Genomic DNA, 18434 nt, shown 5'->3' with positions numbered 1-18434 from the left:
AGGGGGGCTGTTTAGTTTCTTTGTTTCACTTTTAAAATTTTCATTGACAAACTGATGAAGAAATGCTAGGAAGATAAAAAAGTCTTCATTGGTTTTTTTTTTTTCTGACAGAGATCTGCTAGTTATCATGCTTCTTGGCTAGTTTGGCTTCTTGCTGAGGACACCAATACAAGTTATTCTGGCAATTAGTTTAGTTCTTCCTATTGCTAATAACCTCTTGTCTAGAGAATGGCTGCGCTATTTGCACAGCTTAGCTTGCCAGGTGACTGACTTTCCCACAGAGTAACTGTGCTTTTTGAGCCTTTATAAATATATTTACCATTTTAGCCCTTTCCCTCTCCTATAATAATATGCAGAACCTCACCTATTCTAGAGGTACTTCTTAGTAATTGTCTCCTGTGGGACGTGAAGACCTCTGTGGCACAGCAGTGCACAAGCCAGGGAGCTGCAGGCTCGCAGCAGTCCAAGGCAGGCGGCTGTGGGATTTATTTTCCAGAGAGCCAAGTGCCTCTTTTTGTTCTAACAAGATATGAGTCATAGCAGGGACATGGCTGTGAATACTTATAGCTTTCACTGGGATGTGCAGAGCAGAAGGAATTTCAGTATGGAAAGAGGACATGAAGTGACTTGTTAAAAATCCCTTATTTGCTGGGGGATTTGTACTGGTGTTATCTGGGATAGTTAGGCACACCAGGGACAAGAACCATGCTGTTCCTCTTTGTTTATTTATTTATTTTTTTAAGAACAGAAAGTGACCACTTGGGAAATTGCTGCATTTATAAAGTATTTAACAAGCAACTAACCTGATAATGACAAGTTCAACACAAGTCACTGTGCTGACTGTATGTTTTGGTGTGTGCATGGTTTGGCTGGTTGCCTAATCAGAATGTTGGACTCAGACTTTTTTGTGAACATTTAGGGGTGGTAAAGTATATGTTACCTGTCTAGAAACAGGAGTGTAGAAGGAGCCTGTTCTTATCTTCAGATCCAACCCTTAGCCCAAGCAAAATAGAGAGAAAAATCCACTTTGAGGATTTTCCCCCAGAGTCCTATCAAATATTTCGTAATCACAACCTTCCACTGTGCTGGTGTTCCAGCCCTCTCTTTCTTGTTCAGTATTTGACCATTTTAACAAACCTAACACAAAGAGCTAACAGCTCTTGCTGAAGTGATGTACCAGGAGCCATACCCTTCCTGAGGGAGCTGCCAGTCACTTGGGATGCTCAGCCTTGAGAAACCACACTGTGAGGAATTACATGGTAAAGAATAAGCATATGTATTGTCTGACTGTCCCTGTCTCTGCCCCTGACCCATTTAGCCACATAACCATAAAGATGAGACAAACAGATGCCACTGAGTTTTAATATTGATCTTACTTTAGGAATTTTATTTCTTAATCACATCATTTTCATTCAACTCAATTTTCATTAGGTGTTTATATGTGTCAGAGGACTAGTGAATGTTTTTCTTATTTTTTCAGATTCTTTTCCATGTTGTTCTGATTCGAACCTTTAGAAACCAGTATTTTTCATTGATTTGAACTTGCAGTATTAATATACAATGTATGGTCAAAGGATTGCATTAACATTTGTTACAGCCCAGCCATTCATATGCCAGAATTCAGTATCACAGGCTCACCAGGTTGGAAGAGACCTTTAAGATAATCAAGTCCAACCCATGCCCCAATAGTAAACCATGGCACTGAGTGCCACATCCAGTCTTTTTTTAGACACATCCCAGGATGGTGACTGCACCACCTCCTGTGGCAGACCATTCCAGAACTTTATCTCTCTTTCTGTAAAAAAACTTTTTCCTAATATCCAGCCTATATTTCCCTTGATGCAGCTTAAGACTGTGTCTTTTCATTCTGCCCATTGCTGCCTTGGAGAAAGAGACCAACTCCACCTGGCTACAGCCACCTTTCAGGGAGTGTAGAGAGTGACAAGGTCACCCCTGAGTCTCCTTTTCTCCAGGCTGAGCACCCCCAGCTCCTTCAGTGGTTCCTCACAGGGTTTGTGTTCCCAGCCCCTCTCCAGCCTTGTTGCCTCCTCTGGATGCTCAAGCTCTCAATGTCCTTCCCAAACTGAGGGGCCAGAGCTGGACACAGCACTCAAGGTGTGCCCTCACCAGTGCTGAGTACAGGGGAAGGATGGTTTTCCTGGTCCTGCTGGCCACACTATTCCTGATAGAGGCCAGGATGCCCTTGGCCACCAGGGCACTCTACTGGCTCATGTTCAGCTGGCTGTCACCAGCACCCCCAGGTCCCTTTCTGCCTGGGCACTGTCCAGCCACACTGTCCCCTGCCTATAATGTTATAGGGGGTTATTGTGGCCAAAATGCAGGACTTGGCACTTGACTTAATTAAACTTCATCCTGTTAGACTTAGCACATCCATGCAACCATTCTAGGTCTGTCTGCAGAGCCCTTCTAACTTCCAATAGCTGGACACACACTCCCAGCTTGGTGTCATCTGTAGATTTACTAATGAAAGGCTCAATACCCTCATCTGTGTTGTCAAAAAAAATATTGAACAGAACTGGTCCCAGCCCTGAGGGACACCACTGGTGACTGGCCCCAGCTGGATGCAGCACCATTCACCACCCCCTCTGGGCCTGGCCATCCAGCCAGTTCCTAACCCAGCAAAAAGTGTTCCTGTCAAGCTGCGGGCTGCCAGTGCAAATACTACTTTATATTAAATATAAACCCATATATTTAACCCAATTTAATATTTTTCCCATATAAATCCTCATTTGATCCATTCTTTAACCTAAAATGTCAGTCTCTAGGCTATTTAGTTGTATTGTTCCAGTTTATAGATGGGGGTTCTGTAGCTTTTTTAAATAGCATTCTGCACCAACTAAATGAGAGACTGTACTTAGGCAGAATTATTTTGTTGCATGAATCATACATACAAAATTAAATCACATTTTTGAACTCGTGTCCGTTCCCATAATAATAAGTATGATGTATTTTGGGCCTCTTCCTTCTGTTCATGGTTCTCAGCAACTTTCAGTGCATCTCAGTCTTTACTTTTCCATGCAAATTTTCTTTATTTTCTCCCTTCTATTCAGGACACTTGTGGACTCTTACCCCCTTGCTCCCCAGAGTCTACAGCCAACCCTCCCAGAGCCTGACTTGGTAAAATCTTTGGGTCTGACAGGCTGCAAGTCAGACTCTGCTGACTGTGGCACATCTGTTGTGCAGAAAGGACTCTGAGATGAGCAGTTTGGGTGAGGAGGATGATGTTCTGCATACCCACACCCAGGCAGATGAATCCCAAGTCTTGTATTATAAAAATACCTCTGTGTCCCTTGGACAGCTGCTATATTGGTTGCCCAACATATTTAGACTGAAAAGCACCAGGTTATTTAAGGTCTCCTGTTTCTGCAGTCCATTAAGCAATCTTGTTAAGCTGTGGTTTAATGAAGACAAGCACAAATATATTAAAGATAAATGGAGTCAGAAACTTTATAGCTCACTGTTGTTCATGAGTTAACTATAAGACAATGCCAGCCTTCATTTGAATTATATCACACAAGGAATCCACTCTGAGGAGGGAGGACTGTGGCTGATAAGGAAGAAGTGTCATTGTCATGGCTTGATGCCTGAACTTAAAAGTGGTCAAAATGATAATGGGAGCTTATTAGGAAGATAATAGCATCATATATAAATATATATACGCATATACACGCACCATGCTGCTCAAAGTAGTACAATTTAATGCTGTATTACTTAAAAATGAAGGGAGTGGTGAGGAACAGAGGCAAAAGTAATGCAGGCTTTGTGGAACAGATATTGGAAGTGAATTTCAAAATATATCACCTTGATGCTAAGCATGAATAAAACATAAAATCACCGCATTGAACCTTAGGAATTATGAGGGAAGGAGTGAAGACTGAAACAACTGGCATCACTTTTACCACTGGGTATGCATTACAACATTATATACAGATTTCTGTGTCATGGATGCATCTGGTTGGCTCTGCTTCCAAAAAATACAGTAAAACTAGCTGATGATGATAGAGAGAACATCTTCCTGTGTAATAGGAAACTAAAGTAAGTTTCCTTAATTTTGGAAAAAGGATAGTTGAGAGTTGTGAAAGTTATCTATAACTGTTGAATTCTGTCGATAAAGCAAACACTGAAAATAGAGTAATTCCGAGAAAACAGAACTTAAAAATAAGGAAAACCATTTTCACGCGTTATATAAACAACTGATAGAGCTCCTTGTCACCTGAAGCTGTAAAGTATAAACTGACTGTGAGTTCATTCAATCCCCTTACCCTGGTCATTGATAAGGACATTAAAAAGGAGTGGTCCCAATACTGGGCCAGGGGAGCACCACTTGCACTGGCCACCACAATTTGGGCTCAGCCAGCCAGTTTTTCACCCAGTGAACAGTGCACCTTTCCAAGCCATGGGCAGCCAGATGCTTCCTTGTTCTCCAGAATCTCTTGAACTCTTGCATTTCATGATATTTTCTCATCATAATTCATGTGTCTGTAAGAGGATTTGTGCTACTTTAGCCTGAGGTAAACATGTTCAGGAATCTGGTTTTAGAGGCTGTGCTCCCTTAGCTAGAATTAAGACAAAAGATCTTTCAAATGTTTAGATATTACTGAGTTATAATAAATTCCTAGTAGATAATTAGACTTACTCTCTTTTCAAGCCAGCCTTCATTTTCTCTTTTAATGCTATTGTTAATTGTGTATTGAGAGGTTGTTTGCCTTTTGAGGACAGCAGAATAAAAGGATTTACCAAACTCTTCTGAAAATCTGCACTGTGCAGAAATATTCAAACCCTCTAAATAATTTATTGAGAGCACAGCCAACAATATGAAATTTTCATGTATGGGTATCAAACAGGCAACCTCACATAAACTTGAAAGGCATGAAAAATAAGGTTAGGCTTCAAAATGGGGGGTCAATAGTCTCAGGCTTACAGTGTTAAAAAGGTAATGACAATAACATTTATTCTGTTTTTAAGAAAAAATTGATGTTGATGCTTTTCATAGAAGCATGACAGCATTTGGCTTCAAAACTTAATAAAGGAGAATGATGATTGCTGAATAAAGACACAAAACAGTTCCAACATACACCAGTACCCAGGATTGTTTCATGCCCTATGTAGCTGGTGAGGTCTGGGAATGATCATCAGCTCTTCCCATCTTCTCCTGGGACTTTGGATAAGAGAAAGAATATACTACCACTGACAAAGCAGGTTTCACAATCATTTGAGTCTAACCATCATGTGCATACTGTTAAAGCACATTTTACTGGCTTTTATGTCTTGCTGATAACTCTCATGTTTACAGTATTTGTTGTCTGGAGGTGCATTTCAATAAATGATATGATTTGGTTTGTGTTTCTTAAGCTAAAACTATAAATAACTGTCCTCTCCAATCATTACAGGAAATGCTCTTTTGATCATTATTCTTGTTTTGGCTATGGCACACAATTCAGTGGTTAAATGTTTAGATACATAGCTGATGTACATTTTAGTGAAACACATTTTGTTTGATATTCAGGTTATTGTGTTTACTGCTTAAACTCCATTAATACTATTCGGGCCTCTGTGAAATATCAAATGGAATAACAGGCATTTGCTGATACCCTTTGGAGTGTTTTGGTACTACAAGGGCTTGCTAAGTTGCTAAGCACTAGTGATATGTTTGGCATAACACAAGAAAGAATATAGTCATTGTCTCTGATGCCCCCGGGTGAGCTCTGGGTTCTGGGATGCTTCATTCCTGCTCAATTCCCTCTGATGTGGGCAAGAGTTGGACATTTTAATAGAAATTGGATGATTAAGTTACTCTGTGTGAATGGCTCTTGGTGGGAATAATCTCAGTTTAGCCATCTTCAGTGTTGACATCTACAGCTGAGCTTTACAGTCTGGGCTCCCTTTATAGTCAGTGAGGAGAATCAGACATTTCTGGAGTGTGATTCATCTGGTCTGTTTTAAACATCAACATTAGGGTGAGATTTACAGCCTAAATGGGGTGACATAAATAGATGTGATGTTCTCTGGAGATTTATATAGCAGTAGCACATATTCACTGGGCCACTGACTGAAACCTCCATCTCTCCTTCTAAGAAGGCTGCCCCCAAAAAAGAGAGGATGTGCCTCTCTCTGTGCCAGCTGATATTCCCTTTTTCCCACATAAAATGCAATGCCTGTAGCTAAGGGACAGTGGCTGGGCCACAGAGACACTGGAGTTTAAAATATTTTAAACCAATATTTTGTTGGGAAATTCAGATTTGAATCCTCTTACCCAGGTTAGAGCCTTAATTGCCCATCTGTTGGTTATAAGCAGGCAGCTATGACAGCAGCCAGTCTTACCTCTCCTCTGTCAGGTCTCTGGGCTGTGCCAACACATTTGGTGATGCCAGCTGGAATAAAGCACCTCTCTGCTCAATGTGGCCAAGTTTCTGGTGGCTTTGAATATGGTCAGAAATGTATTTAAGTTTGGGATTTTGATACATAGGAAGTCAGACTCTTGAGTCTCACATTGGAAACCTGTTCACAGGTTTAACCATGGAACTCTTCACTTTTAGTGAGATGGGAGCTCTGAAGCATCTTGGACCATGTAAACAAATATGACCAATTCCTTATAGTTAAGGAATACAAGAATAAACACTTCTTAAATTGTTGCTGATGTCATTCTCACTGTCTCGTTAAGAACTTTCAAAAATATAAGTAATGTCTCTGCAAATAGTTCTTTAACAAGACTGATAGGCTACTCTTTGCATCAATGACAAATGATGTCTCTGGATATCATGTTACAGATATCTTGCCACACATCTGCAATCTATTTTCAGTTCTCTGTTGCTCATTACCAATTTAGGAAAGGATTTGAAAAGCTATAAAGGCACAGAGATTTGATGGAGCACAGGGCAGAAGAACTGAAACTATACTGTAACACAAAGCAAGGCCAAATCAGATTTTTAAACAGTCTAGTACAAAGTTCAAAACTTGTGCATTTTTCCTCCCCTCCATCTGAGGGTAATTGCTAACTGGAATAACTGGTGAGGGCATCACAGGTTAGAGATGGTGCTGCTCTGTGCAAGAACTTCAAGGAAAGCTTACTGGTGTTTTATTGTGAATTAAGTGCTTTGGTTGTGGGCTTCAGAAAACCAATACCTAAGTGAGAATGCTTGCAGTTGTAAGACTGCACGTCTGTTTACTTAACCACACTGAAATGTCTTTTTTCTGCTTTCTTCCACCTACTTGGGGAAAATCAAAACAAGTATGAGTAAGAATCCTGTGGGCTTTCCGCTTTTGTTGCTGAATGATGCGTAGACCTGTGATTCATACTGTTCTTGCATGTCTGCCTGGTGCTCATATTTGAAATAGCTGTATAATTATGAATTTCTCGATTTTGTTTTCTTTTGAAAGCAAAGTATGTCTGCGAGCCATAAAAATTAGTTTGATGTCAACATGCAATTCACTAGTCTTTTAAAAATTTCTTTTTTAGTAATTAGGTTCTGAGTGCAATTCAGTATATACACTTTCTGGATTCTTGTGGTAATGTATTCTCCACCATTCACTTACAAGTACATTTATCAGCACACTCTTTGGAAAGCATACCTGTAAAACTCTGAGTATTTATAGATTTATAGTCACTGTGGTGTCTTAACAGTTGCCCTTAAATAAGGCAGCAGGGTTTATTCTCTTCTTGCTAACAATTTAAGCTGCAGTTGGCATTTCAGGAGCAGTCTGGTATTTTAAGGATTTGGACTTGCTATTATCTGTGCCCTGAGAGCACTGCATGCCTGGATGGGTCACCCGGGTTTGGCATTGCATGAGGGTGGCAGAAAGGTTCTATTGCCTAAAAAAGAGAACAAAACTGGGGAGGGACAAAGAACATCTTCCCTATGCTGAGGAGACTGAGGGGGGACACAGCAATCTACAGTTTCCTCACGAGGGGCAACAGAGGGACAGACCCTGATCTCTTCCCTGCAGTGACCAGGGACAGGACCTGAGGGAGTGGCCTGAAGTTGTGCTGGGGGAGGTTTAGGTTCAATGTTAAGAGAAGGTTCTTCCCCCAGAGGGTGGTTGGGCTCTGAACAGGCTCCCCAGGGCAGTGGTCACAGCACCAGCCTGACAGAGCTCAAGAAGCTTTGGGACAATGCTCTTGGGGAGTGGTGTGACTCTTGGGCATGGTGCTGTGCAGAGCCAGGAGCTGGACTTGATGATCCTGGTGGGTCCCTTTCAATTCAGCATACTCTATGAATGTAGTGTGGCACTGACAGTCTTTTCTGTTGGTCTCCATTCCTTTGCAGGATGCTGCAGCACAGTGAAGGGACAGAGCCCTCTCTGAACAGTGCCATTGCACACCTGACTTGCAGAGGCTGGTGTATTTTTTTAGGAGTGAAGCCAAAACAACCCCCAAAAACATTACTTCAGTATAAATAATTTTATTTCCTAAGAGGATGGTTTCCAGCCGTGACTCAGGTGTGTGATGATGCAATATTACAGTGTTATAGGGAACTGGCTTTGACCTTGAGAAGAGCTTTAAAATGTGCCTGTCATTGCTTTGATGCAAGAAAACCTCATTTCAGGAGTCCATTCTCTGTGGTGATTTCACACACCAGAATTATTTTCTGTTTTGTCTATGGTATGCAGAAGTGCAGTTTTACACTGTGGCTATGTCTTGACTCACTTAAGACATGTGTGGGCATCAAAGATCTTTGCCTTTATAAATTCCTTCTTGTACTCCGTGATTGTCATCAACAGCAGCTGCAAATTCTGTGGAATTTCTGTATCTTTCAACCCTCTTAGTGGCATTCAGCTGGTGCTGAAGAGCAGCCAAAATAGGTAAGACCCGTCAGTGGCAGCTGGCTCCTGAGATCATCCCCTCCCTCCACCTGGCACTTTTTCTACTTTTACAGTTTAGATGTATTGGCTGTATTTCGAGTATTTTGAATATCAGTCAAAATACAGCCTTTTTGCAGAGTAGATCAGTCCCTTGAGAGAATGTAAGGCAAATTTTATGCAATTACTTACATGGATTACTAGATTTCTATAATCGTATGCAGTATGTGTGGCATACAGCACCAGAAAACAGTGAAAATTATGTTTATAAGAACAGCATTCATTTCTCTTAAATATTTGACTATACTTACAGTTCAGTCTCCACTTGGTCTTTCCTGTTATGCTGCTATATCCACCTGTGGTATAATTTCAGCGGCATCTTTGCCAGCCTCCTCCTTCCTGACCCACTTCCTCCTCGAGACATGTCAGCTCCTGGCATTGCCAGGGGCTCTGCTGTTCCTTGTCCCACGGGAAGCACCAGGGCTCTCACAGAACCTTGTTGTGCAAAATGAAAGGCTGCTCCAGCAAAGGCTGCTGCATGCCCTCCCTTCCCAAGGAAACAGCACCAAAGCTTCCCAGAGATGGTGGCCTGGGCAGGGTGAGGCCAGCCTGGGTGCCTGCCAAGCCAGCCTTGCTCGCACTGAGCACAGCAACTGGGATGTGCTGAGTGTGCAGGAGCTGCAGGCAGCAACTCCCTGTGATTTTTGGTGGAAAATTGAGCTGAGGGCCTCATGATTCTCAGAAAGACATTTTGTGACTGCAGTCCTTGTACAGAAAGAAGAGTAGGGCAAAACAGCACCAGAGGATTCTTCCATGGTGTTTCCCAGCCCCAGTATGATTTCTTTTTCATGGAGCCATTTCCTAGGATTTTACAAAATAAACTGGAGTTATTAACTAATCCATGTATTCCTATTCATGTGTTTTGTGGACAGAAATGTTTCATAGCCATCATGCAAACAGTGTTCACTTGATTTAGGAGGTGGACTAAGAGTAGACAGTGGACTTCTTTCCTGGCTGCTGACCAGCATGTGAGGCTGACCCACACTTTGCTGCTGGGTTTTACACCTGGTCTCTCTTCCCAGTTATTATGTGAGTCCCTCACACTGAACCTTTCTAGGATTTCCAGGCTACAGGTGCAGATCCCATCTGCTTTTCATCACCTTCTCTTGGCTCCTTTCTCCAGCTGCGGTCCCCTCACCCCCATGGCTCCCCATTTTCTCTCCAAAAATTTCCCTATTCCCTGTTCTGGTTCCAGTCACCACCTCTTCCAGCCTAGTTCACTTTTGCCCTCAGGTCTACTTTACTGTCCTCCTGAGTTTGAGATATTGGTGATGGTATTGGTCAAACTTTTGGAACAACTTTGTGACATTTTGCACATTTCTCAACATTTCGAGAAGTGGGATTTTGATGAATTGAGTCTTCTCATAGAAGGCTTAGACTTTTGATAAAGATCACTCTCTTTCCCCTTTCTTTCCAGCCAGCAGATATGACTTCCTACTTTAAAACACTGAGTGAGAAACTTTCCAGATCAAAACATCATCAAAAATGATATCTTCACAAAGCCTTCTGCTCCAACAAAGCAGTATAACTGGACTGAAATATTTTTCATGGGACTTTTTTCAGTGAGCTTTTATTAGTCAGAGAGTGCTAAGAGTACTAAGTGAGGACAGAGTTTGAAGAAATATTTAGATACTAAAAATGAAAATGTCTTCGTTGAGCATATGTGAACTCTGACTTTTTTTTAATATGTGTATATATATATATATAAAATATAATTTGTCCAAACTTGGAGAAACACTGTCATGCTTCAGAGCAGAAGAATTGATGAAAGCAAAAGACAGTGGAATTTTTCATCTGGGGCAACATATTCTCCTCTAACTTCACCTCAGAAATGAAATGTTTTGACTGAAATTCCTTTTTCCTTAAAAAATTAAATCATCTGAGGGAGATACCATGAAAAATAAACCAACCCAAGTAGTCCAAGGGGGTAAATATCTCAGGAACTGAAAATAGAAGGAAGTGTTGAGCAACTCTTCAAGTAGTTACCACCTTTGCCTCTAACATTTGCTGTGTGATCAGTATGCTGTTCCAAAATGCATTTTTTGGGGAGATGTTCTCAGTCCCTCCTGCTGGATTATTTCAAAGCAGTTGAGGGCTTCCTACCTTCTCTCTGAGGGGTGCAGGGTCCAGCACACCCCTGCCCAGCCACCCATCCCTCCTCACTGCTTCACCCACCAAATTCTCCTCCCAAAGAAGGTCTTGTGGAGGATGGAGCAGTGCCTGCTGGAGCTTGTCGATGGCACCTGCTGCTGTGTTGTCCCTTGGGTGCCATGGGGCAGCACTGGGGCAGTGCCAGAGCCCCCCTTGCCTGCCCAGCCGTGGCTGCTCTGTGTCCTTCCAGATGTTTCCCAAAGTCCCAGTGGGTCATGGCATTGGTCCTTGCTTCTCTAGTGGCAGATATTTGACATCAACTACATATGGCATGAGCCAGTGTACAGGCACAAACAAAGCCTGGTGGAGGGAACCTTCTTGTTCTTTTGGAAGAGGAATTTAGGACCCCACAGTAACAAGCCCTAGCCCCTATATAAAATCACAGTCCCATTGCTGGGCTATGCATTAGCACAGCTTTCCTGTTCTTGATCGTTATCACTTGGCATACTGTGTGTTTTCTTTTATTTTATGGGAATTTGATGTATTTCAACAGTGGGTAGAAAAAAAATCATCACTGAGAATGTCATGATTAATTTTTTTCTCTTGAAGAACTATGGAATTATTCTGAAATGTGTGACACGTGTGTAATAACAGCCTAGTGCTCTGTTTTTAAAAAATGTGCTAGAGGCCTTGTGCAGTTTCCCAGAGGCTTAATGAGGGAGCCATACTGTGTTGGAAATTTTTCAACAATAAAAATTGACCTATTACATGCTTATGTAAAATGGGGGTTGACAATCACACAAATATGTCCAAAGTCAAATACAGGCATTGTGAAATATCACTTCTTTCCCACAGAGAAACTGGTCACCTGTTCACAGTAGGCTTTTGCATTATATCCTATCCAGTAAAGAATAAGATGCTTCCCTACAGGGAAACAAAATGGCAGCAAAGTACTGGCCCAGTGCCCTTCTATCCGTGCTTTTCACTGACTCTTTTGCCAAGTCTTCAAAAATAACACATAGGCATACTTTTCAACATATGTTTTTCCTCTCTGTAGGTTTAAAGGCATAAAGGGAAGAAAAGGTCATGTATTTATTCACCACTTCATCATCAAATGCAGAAAAAATTCATTGTTTGCTTGTTTGATTTTATTTTACTCTCCTTAATACATCTTTTTATTTTTTTAAAAAATCTAGAGTCCTTTGCTGTTCTTTTAACATGTATCAGAAGTAGCCTGTTCTTTAAAAATGAACATATGGCTCTGAACCTGCATCTGAATTCAAGGAAGTGTCTATAGCAAAACACTGAAATTTGGAGTCATGGGAGCAGAAAAGTTTGATTCAGGGTTTATTCAGTGTAGTATTGAAGAATCAAAGAAAAGAAGATCAACACAAAGAGTTGAAGAATAAACTAAACATGGTAAATACTGCTCCTCTGCTCAAAGTAAATTAAGCTACTTTCAACGTTTTTAATATTTTTTAGAATATTAAACACTAATTTTAAGCCAAATCTGTACCACAGAGGAAACACTGACTTTTAGGACTTAAGGAACCCATCAGTTTCTCTGTTGAATCTGTATCACCGATGACTGTCCTAACAGTGACCTTGGAGTACCTTGCTTCACTTTCCTGGCCAGTCACTGGCTCATGATGTCCCCAGCCAAAGAGGGAAATACAGGGAGGTAGAATGTGATTTAGGAGTGATCATAGTTTATCAGCAGTCCCTGACAAGCACTGATGTCTCCAAGTTAAGGGAATAGAAAGGATTGAGGTATGAAGCAGAATGACTGAGGTCTGGATGCATCTTCAGTGTAAGAGGCTACAAGTCATAAGACTCTTCTTCAGTAGAGAGAGCTTTTTGTGGTTTTATTGATCTTCATATGGTTGGTGAATGCCCAGCCCTCTGATTTTTAGGGGTTTCTCTGCAGGGCCTCTCTGTCTTTGAAGGAGTCAACAGCTCCTCCTGGTTGTTTATTGTCTCCAGATTCGCTCAGTATTCCTTCAGTCCTGTGCCCAAACCATTTATGAAGATGTGGAAGAGCACAGGATGGAACCCTGTGGAGCCCCACCAGTGACAGGTCCCCAGTCTGATGTCACCCATTCTCTGTAACCCTTTGTGCCCAACCTGGAGCCACTGATGTGTTCATCCAGCCATGTGCTGGACATTCTGTGCAAAAGGATCCTGTGAGAGACAGTATCAAAAGCTTTGCTGAAATCCAAAAAGGGTACATCAACGGGCTTCCCTTGTGTGGTTACCTTGTCAAACACACCAAAGTAAAAATATGAAAATTAGTATGTACAAGAATTGAATAAATGTTCCAATAATTTTCAATTCTAATAAAGAATGTATAGATTCCAATGTTACTTGTAGTTTCCATTTGGATGTTTTCTGCTATTACTTAAGAATCTCTTAAAAATGCATTCCTGAGCTATTTAAATACACACAATCTGTAATGTTTCAGATGCCCATACAACTTAAATGTATAACACTATAATAAGCATGATAACTGTAACTTGGCAGTCTATTTAGATCCAGAAAGAACAATACCATAATCCTGGTTATTTCATTGTTTTTACTACAGTTTAATGTCTGGACAATTGCTTACAAGCCATATATTCCAGTGTGTTATTTTCTAACTCATTGTGCATTTCTTGAATACCATGGTTTATCCTCCTGGCAAAGGCAACTTCTCAAGCACCAACTGAAAGTAAAGTCACATAAATATTGGGGAAATTCAGATGGATTCACTGGACTGCATGGTGGGATCTCATTCAAGAGCAAGAGTCTGCTCACAGAAAGTGTGTGGGATCTTAACCAGAATATTTACACATATTTTATTTCTCTCATTTCAGTGACTATTTCGACAAGTACCTTCTTTGATGGCTTACTGGTAACTGGGCTCTACACATCTACCAGTGTTCAGGCTTCCCAGAGTGTTGGTGGTTCCAGTGCTTTTGGATTTGGTAAGTCCAGTGCAATTTACCTTCTGCAACCCGGGGCAGTGAGTACTGGGTTGTACAGAGGATATCAGTAGCAAGACAATTACTGGAACAGGTTAATTTAGACTGAGTAATCAATAATACATGGAAGTCAGTGGGAGTCAATGAGATAAAGCAGTGGCAGCTTTTAGGCAGCTTTTATTGCTTCTTGTATCATCTTCACCTTTGCTCAATGCTGAATAATATGAATTTTAAGAAAGAAAAGCCTCAGCAGATAAATTGTTTTAAGCAGCCATTTCTAAATTGTGTGACATTTTGTATAAACTAAAGCATTTAGCCCAAAGCCTCTAAGTATTTCTTGGGCTGAAAACCTGTTTCCTTTAAGCTTATGTCAACCTACTTTTCCATTCAGTTAATAGCATCTTCCTTAAAACCAGAATGCTGGTCAAGATATTTCACACAACCAATTATTTACCACGTCCAAAAAGCAGAATTGTAGTAAAAGGGATATGATAGGCTTTGCAAAATTATCATGTATTTCAGGTTATGCTGTAGCCCTCAGCAGTAGCAGCTGTGCTAAAGACTAATATTTTTTAAATAATCCTTTCTAAATTTGTGTAAGTAATTGACAGCTATACCTTCTGCAGTTTGTTATTTGGTAGCATTTTTTATAGCCTTACAAATAATAGTAAGAATTGTGTTCTTCAAATTGGAGGCTCAGTGACCCTAACAAGCAATCTGTGGTGAAGGTACAAAAACAGGTACCAGTCATATGGGACACAACTGCACTGCAGTTGCAGTAGCAGGTTTAAATGTTTTAATTTTAATGTTAATTTGTCTGCTTGGGCCAGAATTCAGTACTTTCTTCATAATAACCTCTCATGGTACTTACTTTTGTTATAAAGCGAGTAGAGCATGAATGGTCTGGGCATTTGAGTGTCACCCAGCAGGCATACATTTGCTTGTGAATGAAAGAATGTAATGTAAGTAGCACATTATTTAAAACTGCACTGAGGGGTAATTTGAGAAGGGCTTTGTTCTGTGGATAACACCACAGTTCAACCTCAGACATTCTGCTCAGCCTTTCAAAGGGAAGAGCATGGCTGGCACAAGTTTTTCATGCCTTGTTCAAAAGGCACTGAAAGATTCTCTTTTCTGGAAGAATTTGTACTGCTCTTTCTCCTTTCCCACTGTACTGTTTACAGGATGAATAGAATCTGATGGAGTAAGCAAGACAGAAAGAACTTACCAATGTGAAATTTCTGGGATGGCAAGATGTTACCTTGCTATGACTTAAGTGTTTGTGTCATTGGGAGATCATGGCAAACTCACTGGGCAAAGTATACAGGTCATGTTTAATTACAACTAAGTATTTAAGAATAACAATTAAGCAAAATTTTAAGACTCTAAATACCGCTGTGCATTTTCAAAGAATGTCTGTATTTTTTTCCTAAATGTGTATCTTCATTTGTAGAATAAGGTATTGCAGTTTCATTGAAACAGATGTTAAAGTAACATGTGATGTATTGACAGAAAAAACAACGTGGCCTTCTTTAACTTGCCAAAGGTCATTCTCTAGCTCTTGATGTGTTACTTTAACCATTCTGTCACTGTAAGATAACCAACAATTAATCTGGTGACATGTGTGTTCTGTATGCAAAAGAAACTCCAAGCCTACAAGCTGGAAGAATACGAAAGCCAAGGTGATGCAAAAACAGTCATGCAGAGTTGGAGCTACTTAATTCTGCTCATCAATACAAATTCTCAAATATCATGCCTGGGGAGATCTGATGCTCTGTCTTGAGCATGCCTCCATCTATGTTAGAGAAAAATTGCTGCCATCTCTGAATTTATTTTTTTAAATTTAGTTTTCTGTGGGTAAACTGCAGGGTCAGTTGTGTTATAGTGTTAGTTAAAAATATTTAAATAAAGGTCTTAATTTGCTGTTTTTCTTTGCTATTTCCTAAACTTGTATATATATTGGAAAAAGAAAAAAAAACAATCTGAATGTTTTATAACAGATGATAATCTTGTGCAATGTCTTTGAAGTCACAGTAAAAAATCAACAATGAAGGAAAATGGCAATGGCTTTCAAATGCAATTTTATATGAATCCCTAATCTATGATGTACTGATGGCTCCCAGGACTAAGAGCTACATCAACTTTTCCTATCTCTACTTTGCAGTGAGAGATGAGAAAGCTGGACTCTTCCAAAAGGTGTTTGGCATGTAAATGATATGCTTTAAAAAATTATTTGGTAGTTTTAAAAAGTAACAATATTTTAAAATCTACCATTTTCAGTAGAAAAATAGAGCGGTCTCCACAGTATTTAATATGTTGTTTAGTAAAATAGTAGGTGGGAGTGACATTGTTTGGCTTTCTGAAGAAAACACAAAGCAGTTTCTCTAGAAACCCCAGATCCATCTGTTGTGTCATCATTTTCAATCAGCAAAGAAGCAGTTTCTCCTTTGAGGCAAGCGATTGTGATATTCAGGTTTAGCTTGCTGGAAATTATTATTTTTTAATGTTGAGGACTAGTCAGGTTCAGAGACCTCAATTCAAAGATTCATGTGGTTTATCACAGATTAGATGGGGGAGGAGGGGCAAAGCTGGGCCTTTAAAACCTGAAGATAGTAATATTCTGAAATTGGGTTGATAGTGGTTGCTTATGGTGCAGGGACGAATATTTTTTTCTTCTTTGCAATATTACCATTGAAATGGTCTTGTCTGTCTCTCACAGGAGGTCACACTAGATTATCATAATCTTCCAGACTGCCCAACAATTTGAAGTCTCCTTAACATACATATACTGTCTCTTCTGTGCTATGAGCCACTGTGTTGTGACTACAATTATCTTTTACCAGTTTAGGAAGTTGCTTGATGGAGACACAATCATTAAGATAATTTAAGTGTCATTACATTATATCTGGTGATTGCTATATGTCAGTTATAACAGTTAACCATGTCAAGAAGCTTTGAAAAAAAAAAGATAAAATATTTTAATTCTTAAGGTTATGGTTTTTTCCTTCTTCAGTACGTATTGTATAGGAAAATATGTAGTTTCTGATTTCCACGGACATGAAGCTCGTTGAAATTATTATTTAGGAAACCTTCTAATGATTTCTTGGGGAGAAATGTGGGAGTTTTTGGGTATAAAAATTAATAGCAGTTTTCTCCCATGGTGAACCATTTTCTGCATTCAGATTAAGGTAAAACTAAAATTGTAAAGCTAGAATTAGAACTGGGATCAAATGTGTTGAAACTTTACTAAACCAAGCTGGGGAGATCCTTTAGCAAAAAGAAATTATCTTTAAAAGTAGCTTTTAAGAAGGGTGTTTCTTTCTTCAATAGACCACCTGATACAGCAGATACTCTCAGCTGCATCTCTTCAGTCTTATTTCCACTCTCCTTTCCTGATCAGTGTGGTGTGTACATGGAAATGTTCCCATATCTTTCAGCATTGAGGGGCTGATGGACAATCCCACTCTTTGTCTCCTCCTTTCACATGCCACACTGGTAGCCCTCAGTTTGTTCACACCCTGTCTGTCTCTGGAGACACATTTTGGACTTCTGTGGGATTTCTTTATCCATCAGTGCTTTTTCTTTCTTCTGCTTTTATCCCTGAGGCTTCTTGTTGGTTTTTGGCCTTTTTTTGACTGCTTGAGCACATCTGGCTGTGCTCTGGGGTTTATCAGCCCACCAAGACTAATCTCCCATGGCATCATTTAGGGGCTCTTACTACTTGGATTAGTCCAAATATAAAAGAAGAAAGTGGGAGGCAGGATTGCTAAAAAAATATTAGAAAGCTACAAATGTGGTTGTGGGTCTGGTGGGAATGATTGCTTGTAAATGAGAGTGAGGATAAATGGTTTGGAACTGGGCAAAGAATCCTTAAAAGGGGAACCCTAGAAGCAGCTCTGGTCCATGTGCAATGGTGAGAGCACTGGGCATGGAAGGAAGAGGTCACGATGGCAAAATGTTCTCTGGGCAGTGCCACGTGTGACATGGAAACACAAGAGGTCTCAACTGTGCTTCCAGGGGAACCCTGTGGCACAAGAGGGACTCCTCTCTTCCTGATGAACTGAGAATTGATTATCTAAAGGGTGTTGATGGAATGAGAGTTGATTATCTGAGGGGTGGAGATTGTATTGAGAATCCAAGGTTTTGTCTCACCGTGCTGTGTTGGAAATTTGGTGGGGGAAGGAGGAATGTTTTTGGAAGGTTTTCATTCTGTGTGTTTCTTTTACATATTGTAAGTTAATCAAGTTTTTTGAGTTTATTCCTAAGTTGGAGCCTGTTTTACTCTATTTCGGGTCACATCTCACAGCAGGCACTAAGGAGAATATATTTTCATGGCATTGCACCAGTGTCAAACCATGACACTGTGTGATAGGGGAGGCCCTCTGCAGCTTAGCAGAAGCACCAAAACGCCCCGTGGCTCCTCCAAAGCCGTGTGCTCTGGAAAGCAGGGAGCAGGGTATCATTGCTACAATTACAGGAGCAGATTACAGCCTAATCCCTCAGCAG

At 40.4% G+C, this 18434-nt stretch overlaps 1 protein-coding gene across 2 annotated transcripts in view; it reads left to right on the top strand.

Moving 5' to 3' along the window:
• RELN (reelin) overlaps positions 1-18434 on the top strand; it is a 284743-nt gene that overhangs the window by 32549 nt on the left and 233760 nt on the right. For both annotated transcript variants that reach the window (XM_036400286.2, XM_054514804.1), the window contains exon 2: positions 13821-13931. In XM_036400286.2, coding sequence (XP_036256179.1) covers positions 13821-13931 — 111 coding nt within the window. The remainder of the gene's footprint in view (positions 1-13820; positions 13932-18434) is intronic.

This window comes from Molothrus ater, chromosome 5, assembly GCF_012460135.2.
Source record: "Molothrus ater isolate BHLD 08-10-18 breed brown headed cowbird chromosome 5, BPBGC_Mater_1.1, whole genome shotgun sequence".
In the NCBI taxonomy this organism is placed as follows: Eukaryota; Metazoa; Chordata; class Aves; order Passeriformes; family Icteridae; genus Molothrus; species Molothrus ater.
Note: the sequence above shows the minus strand (reverse complement) of the source record. Positions and strands in the feature narration are given on the sequence as shown.